General features: G+C 38.8%; 1 protein-coding gene across 19 annotated transcripts in view; it reads right to left on the bottom strand.

Annotated features, from left to right (window-relative positions):
• The window catches only part of THOC2 (THO complex subunit 2), a 132,183-nt gene that overhangs the window by 77,217 nt on the left and 35,970 nt on the right, over window positions 1–18,996 (bottom strand). For all 19 annotated transcript variants that reach the window (XR_010584235.2, XR_010584237.2, XR_012429866.1 and 16 more), the window contains exons 6-8: window positions 18,380–18,501; window positions 17,680–17,813; window positions 7,558–7,724 (exon numbers count right to left, since the gene is read on the bottom strand). Coding sequence is in view for 12 of the 19 variants with exons in the window: in XM_005594509.4 (XP_005594566.1) it covers window positions 7,558–7,724; window positions 17,680–17,813; window positions 18,380–18,501 (423 nt within the window). In the remaining 7 variants the exon portion in view is untranslated. The remainder of the gene's footprint in view (window positions 1–7,557; window positions 7,725–17,679; window positions 17,814–18,379; window positions 18,502–18,996) is intronic.

Genomic DNA, 18,996 nt, shown 5'->3' on the forward strand with positions numbered 1-18,996 from the left:
CAGAATCATCAATATCACTGTCTTCCATCTCCACATCTTTTCCCACTAGAAGATGTTTAGGGGCAATACCACTCATGAAGTGGTCATCTATGATAACAATGTCTTCTTCTGGAATACCTCCTGAAGGACCTGAGGCTCTTCTTGAGGAGGTGTCACTCTTTTCAGAAATATGTCCATGCCATGATGGTTTGCCTGTCACAGATTTGCTTGTAAGTAGATAATGCACCATGTACATTCCTCTCTATTAATAAAAACCTTGGTCAGTGTTGGGGTCCATGTTTTCAAACTTTTTTTTTTTTTTTTTTTTTTGAGATGGAGTCTTGCTCTGTCACCCAGGCTGCAGTGCAGTGGCATGATCTCGGCTCACTGCAATCTCCACCTCTCGGGTTCAAGTGATTCTCCTGCCTCAGCCACCCTAGTAGCCAGGATTACAGGTATGCACCACCATGCCTGGCTAATTTTTCTGTTTTTGGTAGAGACGGGGTTTCACCATGTTGGCCAGGCTGGTCTCGAACTGCTGACCTCAAGTGATCCACCCGCCTCGGCTTCCCAAATTGCTGGTATTACAGGCGTGAGCTACCGTGGCCGGCCCATGTTTTCAAATTTTTTAAGGAGCTTGCTGAAAAGCTTCTGCTAAACCCTTTACTGTGAATTTTCTTGGGGGTTGTTCTCCTGTAGTTTCCTTTTCTTGGGCCTCTTTTTCAGCTATGTGTTCCTGTTTCATTATAATCTTAACGCAACCACTGTCATATATGTGGTCCATTGTTGACCGAAACATCATTGTGCAGCACATAACTGTACTTCCCTACCTCCTCTCCTAACCTCCAATACCTCCTCTCTCATCCTCACAGCTGATGTCCTTGTTCTCAGTAAGAAAATTAGATCAATTGGACTTCTACAAACTCCCAATCACACCTACCCAACTATACCTACATATATTGCCTTTATACCTCTTATGATAAACTCTCTATCCTCCTATAAAATGTTAATCCACCCACTTAAGCACCAAACTCCATTTTCTCTATCCTCAAGAACACCACTCCAAATAATTCTCAACTCTCTCCCCTGTATCACCAGCTCTCCCCTTTCCACTCAGTCGTATCCATCAGCATACAAACACGTTCTCTCTCTCATCTTAAAAAATCTCTCAAGCCCACTCCCTTGCCATCTACCATCCCATTTAGTCTGTACCCCTTTGTAGCAACTGCTTGATAAAGTTGTCAATTGTCAATGTCTCCAATTCTACTCTTCCCATTATCTCTTAATATCACCCAATTCCACCAAAACTGCTAGTTTTGACCTCCCTCCAACGGTCAATTTTCAGTCCTTCAATGACCTGTCAGAGGCATTTGACAGTTAATCATTCCTTCCTCTATTTAGCTTCCAAAATGCCACATTCTCTGTTTTCCTCCTACTTTACAAGTTGTTCGTCATCTACATTATTTGCTGGTTCCTCGTCTTCTCCTAGACCCTTAACACTGGAGTGCCCCAAGACACAGTCCTTGGCTCTCTTCTCTTGCCTCTCAGTATACAACCCTTAGTGATTTCATCCAATGTCATATCTTTAAATAGCATCTACATGCTTTTGATACCCACATTTCTATTTCTGGCCCAGTCTATTCTCTTGAACACCAGGTCCATATATCCAATTATTTACTCAGATCCATAAATTGATTATCTACACTTGGATGTCGAAGAGACATCTCAAACTTAACATGCACAAAGTGAATTCCTAATTCTCACTTCCAACACTCCAAACCCAATCCACCTGAAATTTTCCCTAAGTTGGTGACAACACTATCTTTTTAACTGCTCAGTCCAAAAAACTTCAGCATAGTCCTTAACTCTACTTTCTCACATCCTGTATCCAATCCATCAGCAAACACTATTGCTTTACCTTCAAATACATTCAGAATCTCATTGATATCCACTGCTGCCACACATAGACTGATCCGCTGAAAATCTAAGTAATCACACACACACACACACACACACACACACACACACACACACACTTTCTCTCTCTGTCTCTCTCTCATCACAGACACACACACACTCCCGACTCACGTCACCACTGGAGGTTGCTATTAAAGAAACTCCTTACTCTGATAGCTCGCAATTAGTGGGAACATATTAATCATTTGTCCTGCCTTTCCAGTAGGAACTGTATTTCAAGGAAAGCAAACAGCCTGAGTTAGTAAGGGACAACTCTTCTTTATTAGAAGAATGACAGCTAATAAATACATAGGGCATGATAAAATTAGTAAATCATCAATTTGGAAACCCTAAAGGGAAAGCTGGCTCAAGCAAAGGTCATCCATGGATTCTAAACCATTTAACGTAAAGTTGATGAGAAACTGGATACTCCCAGGTTGCCAAAGTATCAACCTGCAGATAATTTGTTATTGAAGGGAAAGACGGTGGGGATGGGGGTAGGGGGAGTGCCATTGTATAACTGAGGGATCAGACTGTCACAAACTTACTGAACCATTTAAAGACAGTCAAACATTAGATGTTACATAATATCACAATCTATAAAGTATTTTTGCCATTAAATATTTTACCTGAACATAATCAAGTCTTTAGACCTCACTCCAAGTATATAACAAATACAGGAAATAAAGAACAAATAAGATGAAAAAGCAATTAGATAAATCCAAAAGATGGGGTCTTCTAGGAATAGTCTCATCAATAAGTCGACGCCTTGAAAAAATGGAGAAGGTGGGGAACTATTCTAAATTAAAAGAGAAGGAGAATCTTGACAATCAAATACAACATGTGGTCTTTGATTAGATCATTATTTGAACAGACCAGTTGTAAAATGCATTTTGGGGACAATTTGGAAAATATGAATACAGTCTAGGTTTATTATATGACAGTAATCTAGTTATGTTATGAAATTGATCCTGGAGGATCACCTGAGGTCAGGAGTTCGAGACCAGCCTGACCAATGTGGAGAAACCCCATCTCTACTAAAAACACAAAATTAGCCAGGCATGGTGGCAGGCGCCTGTAATCCCAGCTACTCAGGAGGCTGGGTCAGGAGAATCGCTTAAGCCCGGGAGACGGAGGTTGCAGTGAGCTGAGATCGCACCATTGCGCTCCAGCCTGGGCAACAGGAGCAAAACTCCATCTCAAAAAAGAAAAAAAAGGAAAATGCCCTTCCTTTTAAAAACTGTAAACTATAGTATTTAGGAAGAAGCTTTCATGATATTTGTAACACAAATTAAAATTTTTAATATGGCAACATGTTAATAAACTCAATTGTAAATAATGGGGTTATAAGTATTCATTATACTATTCACTCTTTTCTACATTTGAAAATGTTCACAATAAAATAAGAGAGAAACAAAATGTAAAGCTAAGTTAGATCACATCACTACCCTACTCAAAACCCTCCACTGGCTTCACACAGTATCAAAATCAAAAACCTTGCACTGACTCTGTGATCTCATCCCCTGCATCTCTGACCTCATCTCCTACTGTTCTACTCAATCACTCTGATACATCCACACTGACCTCCTTACTTTTCTTCAACATGTCAGGCATGCTGACACCTTAGGGCCACTGCAGTGACTGTTCCCTTAGCCTAGAGGCTCTTCCTCAGACATCTACACAGTTTACATCCTCATATCCTTCATGTCTTTGCTTAAATCTCATCTTTTCAATGAGTATTCTCACTATTCTAGTTAAAATTGCAACCTACCACTCCTGATCTTATCTTGCTCTCTATTTTTCCCCATCTCATTAATTATTTTCTAACATATAATTTATTCAGAATGTAAACATCAAAAAAGAATTTCTGTTTACAGATGAAGCCTTAGTACCTAGTATTCTACCTTGCACAAATATAGATGCTCAATCTCTATTTCTTAAATGAATGAATTTGGGTATGTATAATAGGGCTGAACCATGGTACTACCATTACTATTACTGTGTGTTGAATCCAGAAATCAAAGGGCAATACAGATGAGACCTATCACCTCCTCCTCCTTTCCTGTAACGACAATCCAGACAAGTTTGTCTTCTGGTACCTTCACACTTTCTTGTACTCCCTTCCTGTGCTGTCTCTCATGCTGTCCCCAAGTCCTCTACTGTACAAGTGGAGTATCCCTCATCTAAAATGCCTGGGACCAGAAGTGTTTTAGATTTGGGAATTTTTTTTTTTTTTCAGCTTTTGGAATATTTGCATACTGGTTAAGCATCCCAAATCTGAAAACCCAAAATCCAAAATGCTCCAATCATCTCCTTTGAACATCATTCAGTGCTCAAAAAGTTTTCGATTTTGGAGCTTTGTGGATTTGGGATGCTCAACCTCTCACTGTCGTTGATACCATAGTGTAATACTAGCATTAAGGGGGAAAAAAAGAAGCCTATTAATCCAAATAAGACCCAGCTGGTCAAAATATGAGTTGGAGAAAGGGATTGTGAACATTTTCCGGTAGTGATGGGAAAGGGGGATGGATGGTGGAATTACGCCAGGGACCAATACACAGATTGGCCATACATGCTTGGGAGCCAACTCTCAAGGTTACATCACCTAAGCAGTTCCTGATTTTCACAGCTTTCCTTACTTTACCTTCAAGGCCGCAACTTTTCAAAAATATCTGACATTTCTTCCCCTACCCTCCACGGCCCTTAAGAATGCAGATTCTCACAATGACAAGACTTTTTTTTTTTTTAAAAGACAGAGTTTCGCTCTTGTTGCCCAGGCTGGAGCGCAATGGCGCAATCTCGGCTCACCACTACCTCCACCTCCTGGGTTCAAGCAATTCTCCTGCCTCAGCTTCGCAAGTAGCTGGGATTACAGGCATGCACCACCACGCCCAGCTAATTTTGCATTTTTAGTAGACACGGGGTTTCTCCATGTTGTTCAGGCTGGTCTCAAACTCCTGACCTCAGGTGATCCACCTGCCTCGCCCTCCCAAAATGCTGGGATTACAGGCGTGAGCCACCACGCCCGGCCCATAAGACAGTTCTAACAATAGAAACAAAGGGATGGTATTACATAGAGCAATATGAGGGTTAGTCATTCCAAGAACAAGTTATTTCTAAATTAAGTATTTCTTGGCTGAGCATTTCTTATATAAGAAAAATGGTCATTGTCTACAAAAAAAAAAAAAAGGATTATTCAAATACTGTCAACCCCCCCGGGTATATTTTAATTCAGCTCAAAAAAGTTATATTATTTATAAGGAATGTTTTTATACAAAAAGATTTTAATTCTAAAACTTACATTCAACTAACTTGATGTTATGTAGTAGGTCATCATTATTCACTGTCATATGCTCTCAAACCTACAGTCTCCAAAGCCCTAATTTATATTTTAATTAATCATGCACAAGTTAAATTTCAGCCAACCTGTCACTAAAGCAGTTGGCTTCATGTACTCAAGCCCAAAGCAATCATGGTGGCTCTTAAAATCTGATAGAATGCTTGAATCTCTTTCCCAATACCAACAGTGAACATTCTGAGACGGAGTTTCGCTTTTATTGCCCAGGCTGGAGTGCAGTGGCACGATCTCGGCTCATGGTAAGCTCCGCCTCCCAGGTTCAAGAGATTCTCCTGCCTCAGCCTCCAGAGTAGCTGGGACTACAGGCACCCGCCACCACGCCCAGCTAATTTTTTTTTATATTTTTAGCAGAGGCAGGTTTTTGCCATGTTGGCCAGGCTGGTCTCAAACTCCTGACCTCAGGTGATCTGCCTGCCTCAGCCTCCCAAAGTGCTGGGATTACAGGCACAAGCCACTGCACCCAGCCTCCACTGCTCATTTTTGAACAAAGGTATTGTGCTCCTGCCCAAAAACCCTACCATGTCTCTTGTTTGGTATTGAAAAGCTATATGCTTTTAAACTCTTGTCTGCTTTCTCTTCTGTCTGCTGCAGCACCCCAGATCATAGAAAATAAAAGATTAGCAAAGGCAGTAGGTACTATATCATTTAAGAATACTAAAAGGAATTATCTTATTAACCTGACCTCACACTCCAAGAGTACAGAAACAGACACTCCTCTACACCAGAGTAACCTCAGTGCCTAGCAAAGAGCATAATCATAAACATTCAATGAATGCTTTCTGACTAGCTGACTATCCCAGGCAAGTAAACAAATTAGCAGAGTTATACCAAAAGGTAAATGGAGGCCTTATTACATTAAAATCCTCCATGCTATCAAGAGAATTGTCTTCCTAAAACATAGATCACTCATTTATAATTAGTGAGCATTTACTATAGGCTAGGCAACAAACTAATCCATAGGAATTAGTAAAACATAGAACCTGCCCTATATGGTTTACAATCTGGCAAAGGAGATAGATACAATTTATGGGTGTTAGAAGTTATGTGTCAAGTTTTACGAGAATACAGATTAAGAAGTGACTAATTCTGCATGGGTAAAGAGTCAGTTAAGCCTTTACAGAGCAAGCAGCATTTGCTCTTAAAGAATAAATAGGAGTTCACAAGATGAAGAAAGGAGAAGTGAGAGGGCTGGGTAAGAATAGTTTTTTAGTTATAAAGAACTACAGGAATAAAGGTTCACAGCAATATCTATATCTAAGTTCAAGAAATGGCTAGTCACTTAATATGACTAGAATATTAGATTTAACAAAAAAAAAAATAACTATAAAGATAAGGCCAGAAAGAACAATGCCAAATTGTGAAGAGCTATTTCTGCCACACTTAGAAGTTTGAATTTCATCCTACAAGTAAAGGTTTTTGACCAGTGAAGTGCCTCAGTTAGGTCTCTTTTAGAAAGCAACAGTAACAATAATATGAAAGATGGATTGAAGTAGAAATAATCAGAGACACAGATTAGCTTGACAGCTATTTTAGTGGCTTAAGCAAATGATACAAGATGTGCCTTGAATATTTATTCATGTCCCTAAAAAATTCCAATAGCAATTGTTTATAAAATAAAATTCTTGATCTAAGCACAGTGGCACATGCCTGTAAGTCCCAGCTACCTGGGAGGCTGAGGTGGGAGGATAACTTCGGCCCAGGAGTTTGAGACTAGTCTGGGTGAGATCCCATCTCAAAATAAAAAATAATTAAATAAAAATAAGATTCTAACTCAACACAGTATTCAAAGTCTGTGACCATCCAAAGTACACATACCTTCCCAGTTTCATTTCCTGTCCCTTCTTTTCCCATCTTACAACCCAGCCACATTAGACTATGAACCATTCCTTCTATCTCTTAAATATATTCACACTGCCACATCTTTATTCTCCCATTGTTTGTTACTTACGCAGAGAAAATCTTAATGAACTCCTACTCATCCTTCAAGGACCAGGTTTAAAAAAAGATACATCTACAAAGTCTTCCCTGACTCCACCTCTCCCAAGGCAAAACTTAATAATGCTTTCCTCTAGGCTTTCACATAACATCATTCATACTACCAATATAGTACTTATCCCATTGCATTGTTAGCTATCCATTTATCTATCTCTTCTGCTAGAATGTCTGAGATGAGACCAATCATTTACAAATAAAACAAATTAAATTATACAAACAAGATTAAGAAATTAATCTCTAAATATACATACATACACGTTTTTCTTTACCTGGTAAAACTTGAATTTGAACCCAAGAATATGACACAGTGTTTGCGGTTCACACATACTCATGTAAGATTCTAACAAAGATATAAAGAAGTCGTCGTGTTCTGGCCTGCATTCAAACACTTCTAAAATGACATCCAAAACTCTATTGGGATCCAGATTAAAGCATCCTGCAACAGATGAGACATACAAAAATTTAAAAATGATTATACATCATTTCTAGTGAAGCCATTAACTTTCAGGGATAACTCATATAGCAAGATAAAAATGATTTTAAAAACAACTTCCTTTACAAATTTGCTTCCCCTCTCCCAGAAGGAAATAAATCCGCTACACATTTTTGCAGATGAGAATGTGACTTTCCCAGAATCACAGAACGGGTTAACGACAGACCTGGGTTGGTATAGTCCAGGACCTGTGATACCAGTCAAATAAACATTCCTCTATGCCACACTTTGCCTCATCAGTTCTTGATTACTCGAGCTACTGAAACAGGTCCACATTATTAATTCTTGGAAAAACACGAAAATCAAACAATGCATTTTACAAATTAAGCAACTAAAGGGGTTTTTTTTTAATGTTTTAGGCAGAAGTATTTGGAATATTGATAAACAGTTAAAAGTCCAGGTTCACAAAAGTGGACAATCATTTTTAAAATCATTTTTTTATTTTATCTTACATATACTACAGAACTATAAAATATAACACTGATTTATATCCATGGCTTTTAGTAGCATTCTAAAGGGAAAAGTGGTATTCTATTGATACTTATAGATCAAAGAATACCAAGGGAGTTGGAGGCTCCTGGTTTACGTCAGTTCCCACATGCCTTTCATCAAGCTGAATGGGATTCTAGTATTTTAAAATATGTATATTTCATTAAACACAGTCCCTAAATGCAAGCTAACCACTTCACTGGGCCAAAAAATAAACACTGATTTCTTCTAATACTGGAGGAGAAAAGAACTGTGATAAATTTAGGGACGTATGTTAGATCTAAACACTTATACCTTATGGATGAGTTAGGGGATTTTTCCAAGAAAATTCTTATATAACCTATTCCTGTCCAAACCCTTTTGTAAGATGGTATCTCCAGTTACTTCTATTAACTCCACACTTATTCATATTAAATGCTATAAAACTAATGTCATTTCATGTTTCATACTACCTTAGCAATCACTTAGAAAACCAAATCCTCCAAATGCAAGTTTTCCCTCTTTTTATGAGATCCAAACTTAAGAACACATTTTCTTCTGCTTCTCATCATACTAAGGAAAAGGACTAAGGCAGTGAGCATGTCTTACTCAAAAAAAGTTCCATATTTTCATAAACTCTCCAAAAAGACGTTTCCCTGAAGTTCTAGGAAGAAAACTTCTAAATATTTTTATCTACCCCTGTACTTCCAAAAAGTACGGCCTATGAATATAAAAGTGATTCCAAAATAGCAATTAAGATCCTTAAATGCTGCTGATAGCAATGTAAAATGGTACAACCACTTTGTAAAATTGGCAAGTTTCTTTAAAATTTGAACTTACACCTACCATATGACCCAGCCTAGGCATTTACTCAAGAGAAATAAATGTCTATGTCAATACAAAGATTTGTACGCAAATGTTCACAGCAGGTTTATTTGTAATATACAACACTCCTCAAATGTCCATCAACATATAAATGGATAAACAACTTGCCGTATAGGATAAGTGGAGTAAGGATAAGTACAGTGGACATACTCAGCAATAAAAAGGGAAGAACTATTGATACAGGCAACAGTATCAAAGAATCACAAAATAATTATGCTGAATGAAATAAGCCAGACAAAAACAGTACACACTGTATGAGTCCATTTATAGACAAATTCTAGAAAAAGCAAATTAATCTACAGTAACAAAAAGCAGATCAGGCCGGGCACGGCAGCTCACGCCTGTAATCCCAGCATTTTGGAAGTTCAAGGCGGGTAGATCACTTGAGTCCAGGTGTTTGAGACCAGCCTGAGCAACATGGTAAAACTCTGTCACTACAAAAAATTAGCTAGGCATGGTGGCACATGCCTGTAGTCCCAGCTACTCAGGAGGCTGAGGCGGAACGATTACTTGAGCCCAGAAGGCAGAGGTTGCAGTGAGCCAAGAAGAAGAAAATTGAGGGGGAATGGGAGAAATCTGCACTATCTTGTTTGTGGTGTTGTCACAGATGTATATGTATGTTAAAACTCAAAGTGCACACCTTAAATATGTGCATTTTATTGTATGTCAATGAAGCCTGAACAAAGGTGAAAAATGCCTTCACACTGCTGTAACACTGATGATATATTATGGAAGTAAGATCTAGCAAATTCTCAAATCATGTAACTTCTCCTACATTAAATATTAAAAAAATCACTAAATAAAAATGAATTAACACTCTATCATAGAAGACAAAAGAGACACTGAATATAATTTTTGACAAACTGGCTGGCTTGTAATTACCCATTAAGCTACATACAAAAAACTCATAAAGAACAGAATAGCAACAAGTTAGATTAAAATCTTTTAAGTGCTTCATTCACACTGCTTTTAAGTTTACATTTTCAGTATGCTGAAATGTGAACCACTAGCATTATATTTTATTTAACAGCATTACTCCATCAAGGCTATTCTATCAGTGACCTTTACTGTCAACTACCCACTTTCTTTCTAGGTGCAATTAAATGCAGTAATCTGAAACAAGAGTTATGCACTTTTATTTATAACAGGTATCACCTTTGCATCTTTCATTACAGAAAATCTGGCTCATGAGTTTTCTATTACTATCTCAGGTGCCGTAAGTCCAATTAATTTTATCCATCAGATAGAAAAGGTAGCCAATTGAAGGTTTAGAAAACTATTTTCATTTATTTTTATGTATTATTATTTTTAGAGACAGGGTCTCGCTCTGTTGCCCATGCTGGAGTGTAGTGGTGCATTCATAGCTCACTGCAACCTCACACTCCTGGGCTCAAGTATCTTCCCATCGCAGCTTCCCAATTCGCGAGGACTACAGATGCACACCAACACGCTTGGGTAACTTTTTTGTAGAGATGGGGTCTCACTATGTTGCCCAGGCTGGTCTCAAACTCCTAGTCTCAAGTGATCCTCCTGCCTTACCCTCCCCAAAGTGCTGGGATTGCAGGCATGAGCCACCATGCCCAGCTGAAAATTATTTTTAAAGTCTTAGTGTTTTAAATAACAGTTAAACTAGTTCATATACAGTGAGACTCTAATAATAATCAGTAAGTTTGAAAATCCAAAATGTTTCCCTAATGGCAGCTGTAATAGAATACAAGCAGTCTTGTATGCAAACATCTTAGAAAGGCTTTTGTCCAGCCCAAGCACTGATAGTCATGTGATCTTTAGAGAGATCATAAACCTAGCTCCCTAACTTTACCACCAGCTACATTAATACACACACAAACTTATATATATACATATATATATTTACATATACATACATACACACACACAAACACACACACACATATGCCTTTATGCCTTTTGAGGAACAAACAAGAAACCATATTTAAAGAGAATAAGTCGAAAAATAAAGAAACTGCAAATCTACAACGGCCATAGATTCCCTCCTTCATTTAAATAAGTATTAAATAACTACCCACCATGTGCCAGGTGCTTGTGATTCTCCGGGAAAATAAAGAGAGGAGAGAGGGGGGATAAACACACAGGCAAGAGAAAATTTCAGGGATAGTGGAAGGAATGTGCATTATCTCGTTTGTGGTGTTTTCACAGATGTAAAAGTCAAATTGTACACTTTAAATACAAGCATTCTACTATATGTCAATGAAGCCTCAATAAAGCTCAAATTTTAGAGCGATTAGTAAAATGGTTACGCTACCCTTGAGGAGAGTTCACACCTTTTGAATGATATATCTTTGAAGAAATACACTAAAAAGCAACTGGAGTTTCCCAAAGATAGAAAAAATGGCCAGTATGTTACAGCGACACCGACTAGGGGCAAGAAATATGGTCAAACTGACAATGACCGTTGTAGAAATTAGGCCAAATTGAGATCTTAACAGGAAAATAAAAGACCAAGAGAGTATTGCAGACATAACTAGGAGAGATGTCCAGCCTATAAATTTCAGGCAAGAAAACGGAATTATAGCCTCAATCATCATGTTCATAAGAGAATGGACCTTAGGAGACAAAGAAAATCATGTTTTTAACAAAATGAAATGATCTATCATGTAGAAAGAATTTCTTTAGAAGCAAGCTAATAAAAATCTATGCTAGACTATTTCTAAGAAACACTATTTGCAAAAAAAAACAAAAACAAAAAAAAAACAAAAAAAAAAACCTGCACATGTCAAAGCAAGAACCAATGAATAACAAAATAAAAGTATGATCTAAAAAACAGTAAGAAGGCCAGGCACGGTGGCTCATGCCTGTAATCCCAGCAATTTGGGAGGCTAAGGTAGGTGGATAGCTTGAGCTCAGGAGTTTGAGACCAGCCAGGCCAACATGGCAAAACCCCGTCTCTACAAAAAATACAAAACTTAGTGGGCATGGTTGTGTGTGCCTGTAGTACCAGCTATTTGGGAGGCTGAGGTGGGAGGATGGCTTGAGTTCAGAAGGCAGATGTTGCAGTGAGCCAAGACTGTACCACTGCAATCCAGCTTGGGCAACAGAGCCAGACCCTGTCTCAAAATAAAAATAAAATAAATAACAACAACAAAAAACCCCTATAGTTGGAAACACCAATTGCTGTCTTCTTTTTCATACTACAAAGGGAAAACTTCTAACATACAGCCAAGAAACTTCAATAATGTAAAAACTTAAGTAAAGAAGGCAGCCAACTTCCCTTTCAAAGAAATAGGAGAAAGGTGGCATAATAAGATGTGTCTAAGCTGAATGGACCCTATATTCAGATTGAACCAAAGATAAAATACTAAGTACACTCAAAATCATGTAGTCAAAGGGGTAAAATGTCCCATAATCTATCCAAAACTAAAAATCGTTTGGCTTAAGGATTTATCTTGTTTTTAATGTTACTCTGGTCACTTGAGAGACTGAAAAGGCAAAGACTCTCACTCTACCCTTCCCTAGCCAAATCTGTACCCTTTGACACCAGGCAACAAATGAAGGTCTTGAGGTTTGATGAAGAAAGCTCTGGTTCTGCGAGCGAAGGTAAAGGGGTTAGAGCCTACGCCAGAAAGGTCTTGGACCACTAAAACCTAAAACCAGGAAGAACCATTTTCACTCTCTAAAGCTACGCTCAAATAAGCTAGCTCCGTAATTAGTTGTTAGCCAGAACTTTTGATTTAGAGCAAGAATCAGCACTATGGCTTGTGGGTTAAATCCATTCAGCTGTCTGTTTTTGTAAATAAAATTTTATTGGCACACAGTCACTTTATTTATGTACTATCTATAGCTGTTTTTACACAACAATGGCAGAATTAAGTAGTTACAACAGAAACCATACGGTCCACAAAGCCGAAAAATATTTACTATCTCACCCTTTATAGAAAACACTTGCTTACCACTGATTCAGAAGAAAGGAAAGAACACTTAGCAACCACTTGTTTTTATTATATATACTTAAAGTGTACAGCATGATGCTCTGATTTTTTTGAAGGGCATCCAAAAGAGTTCTTACAGTTTAGTTCAGCAAACAAAGGAGTCCACCTGTGATATCCTTTCCTCTATTTCTAAAAGATTTTTTTTGCCATCTTCAAGCAATGGTCACTTGTATGGTGTCTATGACTTGGCAGCTCAACAGTCTACTGTTCACTATTCATTACTATTTAATAAGTTGTTCAAATTTAGTGTCAGATCACAATCACCATGCAGATGCACAATGGTTCTGCTTCCTTGCTTGCACATGCACTAAATAGCCCCAAGTTATCTGGCAGAATATAAAAATTTTGATGTGCCAGAATCTTTTAGGAGCAAATAACTGCCTTTTTTTTTTTTTTTTTTTTTTTTTTTTTTTGAGACACTGTCTCACTCTGTCACCCAGGTTGGAGTCCAGTGGCGTGATCTCAGCTCACTGCAACCTCCACTTCCTGGGTTCAAGTGATTCTCCTGCCCGAGCCTTCAGAGTAGCTGGGATTACAGGCACGTGCCACCATGCCCAACTAATTTTTGTGTTTTTAGTAGAGACAGGGTTTCACCATGTTGGCCAGACTGGTCTCAAATTCTAGACCTCAGGTGATCTGCCCACCCCGGCCACCCAAAGTTCTGGGATCACAGGCTTGAGCCACTGCATCCAGCCAAATAACTGTCTTTTAACTAAAGGATGATAAGTAAGGATTTATCCTGGTCAGACCAAGTACCCTGAAAGTATGTGCACCTAAAATGTATACTGCCCAAACTAGGTATCAGTTTCTGACACTGGCTGGTGAAAGAGGTGTCAGAAACTACCTGTCTAGACTGTTCCTAAACAGAAAACAATGGGAATAAACACAGAGAAACCCATCCAAAGAGGCCATGAAAAATAGGATGCTGGTCAGTGAGCTGTTCTGGACAGATAAGACAAGGCCTGGATGAAGTATGCACTAAGAGGGACTCCAATAAATGCTAACAACATTGAAAGAATACTCATTGGAACTGAAGTTTCAACCTCTATTTTCACATCAATGAAAAGTTTCATTCAGGCCGGGTGTGGGGGCTCACGCCTGTAATCCCAACACTTTAGGAGGCTGAGTCAGGCGGATCACTTGAAGCCAGGAGTTCGAGACCAGCCCAGCCAACTTAGTGAAACGCCGTCTCAACTAAACACACACACACACACACACACAAATAGCTGGGCATGGGTGGCCCACGCCTGTAATTCCAGCTACTTGGGAGACTGAGGCACGAGAATCGTTTGAACCTGGGAGGCAGAGGTTGCAGAGAGCCAAGATCGTACCACTGCACTGCAGCCTGGGCAATGAAGCGAGACTCTGTCTCAAAAAAATAAAAGTTTATTTCTCAGACAATTAAAGGGAGGAGGAAATCACCTAGTCAGAGATAAATAAACACTGAGACAGGGAGATGAACTTTCTAAAATTCTCCATGTCAGGAAAAAGAGGCTAAGAGTCAGTATAGATTGTACAAGAATAGAGGAAATATTCATTCCTTTTATACCCAGTATTTATTTATCACCTACATACCAAGTATTAAGGATAAGGTACTGGCCAGGTGCGGTGGCTCACGCCTGTAATCCCAGTACTTTGGGAGGCCGAGGCGGGCGGGTCACGACATCAGGAGATCGAGGTCATCCTGGCTAACACGGTGAAACCCCGTCTCTACTAAAAAACTACAAAAAATTAGCCAGGCGTGGTGGTGGGTGCCTGTAGTCCCAGCTACTCGGGAGGCTGAGGCAGGAGAATGGCGTGAACCCGGGAGGCGGAGCTTGCAGTGAGCTGAGATCACGCCACTGTACTCCAGCCTGGGCAACAGAGCAAGACTCCGTCTCAATTAAAAAAAAAAAAAGAAAGGATAAGGTACTAAACAAAACCCTAGTCCTCACAGAGCTTACATCACAGGGGGAGGGGGAGGGGGAGGGGGAGGAGGTACAGAGCATATTATATGGTGATATGTGCAAAAAAGAAAAATAATCAGGGAATAATAGGGAGTTTTGACAGGGGTGGGCAGGGAAGGCTTCACTAAGAAGGTGACATTTGAGTACTACTTGGTGGGTCAGAATATAGGTTTAGCCCAATAAATCAAATTGTTTATACTCATAGACTGTCCATATACTTCATGAGCTTACAATTGTGTTTGTTACGCTGTTTTTCAGAAATAGGATCATAGCCTGTTCTCCCTGAGAGCAAAGTTCAAGAAAAGTAAGTAGTGTACATTTTCTAGTAAGATAAAAGCACACCTTCAAGAAAATCCCTCTTTGAAATGTTCCCAAAATAACGAAGGAACGAAAAGGTATAAACTCACAAGAAATAGAAGAAACAGATGTCAACAAAAAAGGATATAAAGTAAAAAAAAAAAACATAGCACAGAATTTTTATGTGGGGAATACTATCTTAAGTAAGTACATGACAGGATACAAGGAAAGACAAACTTATAGCAAAGCAGCACTGACAAGCTTCTCAAGCTAGATCAAAAAACACTCAGGAAAGTGTGGTGCCTACCCTAGAAAGAACAGAAAGGGGCTGGGCACAGTGGCTCAAGCCTGCAATCCCAGCACTTTGGGAGGCCAAGGCGGGCGGATCACCTGAGGTCATGAGTTTGAGACCAACCTGGCCAACATGGTGAAACTCCATCTCTACTTAAAATACAAAAATTAGCTGGGTGTGTTGGCAGGCTCCTGTAGTCCCAGCTACTCGGGAGGCTGAGGCAGGAGAACTGCTTGAACCCCGGAGGCAGAGGTTGCAGTGAACTGGGATTGTGCCACTGCACTCCAGCCTGGCCGACAAAGTGAGACTCCATAGAAAGAAAAGACAAGACAAGCCAAGCCAAAAGAACGAACAGAAAGGAACTAAGGAACCACCACAGGAAGGTTTCTAAAAATGAGTCACGGCCACACAGGTAAGCAAGAGTCCCACAGCCCTAGGGGGCCACCCATCTTGATGTTAAATTGACAACTGGAAGAAACAGCAAAGAAACTACATCAGCTGCCAGAACTAGATTAATTTCAAAGAAAAGGGTATTTAAAGAAAAGGCTATTTAGTCGGGCACAGTGGCTCATGCCTGTAATCCCAGTACTTCGGGAGGCCAAGGCAGAAGGATCGCTTGAGCCCATGAGTTCAAGACCAGCCTGGGCATAGCGAGACCCCATCTCTTAAAAAAATAAATAAAAATTTTAAAAATAAACTGAAAGCTACTTACTTGCTGGTAAGAACAAGGGTGATTATAGTAAATCTAGTTTTAATTGGATTCCTACACAAAGCAACAGAGGAAGGAGATAAGGATTGGGACACCTTCTCCCTCTTTCGTAGTCATATATAAACTCCAAAAACCAGAGAAAGAATCAAGAAGCTGATGATAAGCACCCCTAAGATGTAACTAGTGAGGCACAAAATATGACTCCTCTGGCAGGTCTCAAGACCCAGGTACCGCAAAATCTTCCCTACGATAGCACAACACCTAGCAAATAATAGAAAAAACTATTTCCACCTTAGGAAAATCGAGATTACCCTATTTTTCTGGTGCTCATTCATCTTTTCCACAGAAGTCAACTACTTCTGGGCCGGGCGCGGTGGCTCAAGCCTGTAATCCCAGCACTTTGGGAGGCCGAGATGGGCGGATCACAAGGTCAGGAGATCGAGACCATCCTGGCTAACCCGGTGAAACCCCGTCTCTACTAAAAAATACAAAAAACTAGCCGGGTGAGGTGGCGGGCGCCTGTAGTCCCAGCTACTGGGGAGGCTGAGGCAGGAGAATGGCGTGAACCCGGGAGGCGGAGCTTGCAGTGAGCTGAGATCCGGCCACTGCACTCCAGCCTGGGTGACAGAGCGAGACCCCGTCTCAAAAAAAAAAAAAAAAAAAGAAGTCAACTACTTCTTCCAAATGCTCAATGCAAATAAAAAGAAAAAAAGAAAAAAGTAATGCTACAGGAATTCTACTTAAAGGGTAGGGAGAATAAAAACTTTCCTGTTACACTTTTACAACAGCTGTTGCACTTACTTTAAAAGGCTATTATAAAGATAAAATATGCATCAAAGTCCCTTGTAAAGTTATTTTGAAAAAAGTTCAAAATTACACATCTGTAGGTTTCAAAAGTTCACTGAAGATTTACTGTATTAAAGTTTTCATGTTTGCTTTTCGGTCCTCCATAAAATGGTTGAGAAATACTTAAAAATAGAAATACCAGAGAAACGTAGGGCACTGTATCAGAACAGTCCATTCTGTTCTTTGTCATCCATTGTCTTTTGAAAGCGTTGGCTTACCACTCAGGATCCCCTCCACAAAAAAGAAAGACTAGACAGAGCAGGACCTAATATTAACATACAAGTAATAGTGACAAAAAGATTTCTCACAAATATCATGCTAAATTTTATAATTACTGATAAAACATTAAAAGTAAAAGCTAAACACCTCTCCCATTCCTTAACCAGAAAAAAAAAGTATATGGAATGCACTCATTTTGTCTTTATGGATATTCTCCAACAATTAAAATAACTTATCTTAACAACACATACTATACAGATATATGTCTTACCTATTAAAGATTTGATATTTTCTAAGATTAAGTCACTAGTAATACTTCCAGATAAATCTTGCCCCAATTCGGCAATCAGCTTGGCATAACCTTCATTCTCTTCTCTTAACAAATTGAATTTTTGCTGCTTATAACTGAAATCAGATAAATACCATTAAGGGGATAAAATTAATCTCAATTAACAAGCTTGCACAGAGTACTGTATTCTCACTGAATTTTCTTATCTCCAACCTACAACAATCGTAAGAATAGTTTAAAGTTTACTTCTTTGTGTGCCTTTTAGAGTAGAAAACAACAGTGGTTCATATGAGAACCCCCAATATTAATTACACGGGGAAAACCAGTAACACAAGAAAAGGATATTGTTAATATCAGGGAACAATAACATATCACTATTTCCATCTCTAAGAATATACCCCGAGTATAGTCATAGTCATAAATCATTTTATTGCTAATGATGAAAGCATGAGTATTATTTTAACTTTGAATATGGGCAAAAGTAACATTGGTTTTACACAGGTAAAGGTCACTGATGACTCAATAATATTAGGCTACTTTTAGAAGGCAAAAAACACAAGACATGCTAACCACAAACAAAAAAACAGTCTTCAAAGTCCCCTTAGAAGCCACTAGCATTCAAAATATGAATGAAAAAACATACTCAGCTACTTGATCTGAAACGTAAGATACGTGTACTTACAAGAGTTTTGTCTTGATTTTAACTGACTTTTGATTGAATTGCTGTGATTGTTTGATAAGCCCTAATGATTCCAGTGTTTCTGGATCCAGGCGTTCCTTTAAAACTGTGTCTGAAACTAAATACTGTATTAAAAAATATTAAAAGTCATTTATTCCTTAGCATTGCATCCGCAACGTTAAATATATTCAAACTAAAGCTTCCTAAATAAGAATACAAAAATAACATTATATAACAACCTACAATTTATAAAAAGGCTTGGAAGTTCAATTTAACAAATATTATGACTCCAAATATTGAAATATTTTATAAATAGCTTTCAAAAAATTCCCTACAAAATTATATGCATGTTGTATATTGCCTATAAATGACAAGAACTACAGATGAAATTTTCAATATGATTGCATTTGGCTTAACTGGATTTTCACCTAATACAGCACTTAATAGCCTCCTACTTGAAGTTAAATTCTAGTATAGCAAAGACGAGCACCTTCTTCCAGGTCTGAACCATGGCAGTTCTCCCTGGTTCTAAATTTATGAACACAAATGGTTTACCAGACAACAATCATGGCGAGTTCTAGAGTTTATCATTTTTAAACTACCTCTACTCTTTTACTCTT

This window comes from Macaca fascicularis, chromosome X, assembly GCF_037993035.2.
Source record: "Macaca fascicularis isolate 582-1 chromosome X, T2T-MFA8v1.1".
Taxonomy (NCBI): domain Eukaryota; kingdom Metazoa; phylum Chordata; class Mammalia; order Primates; family Cercopithecidae; genus Macaca; species Macaca fascicularis.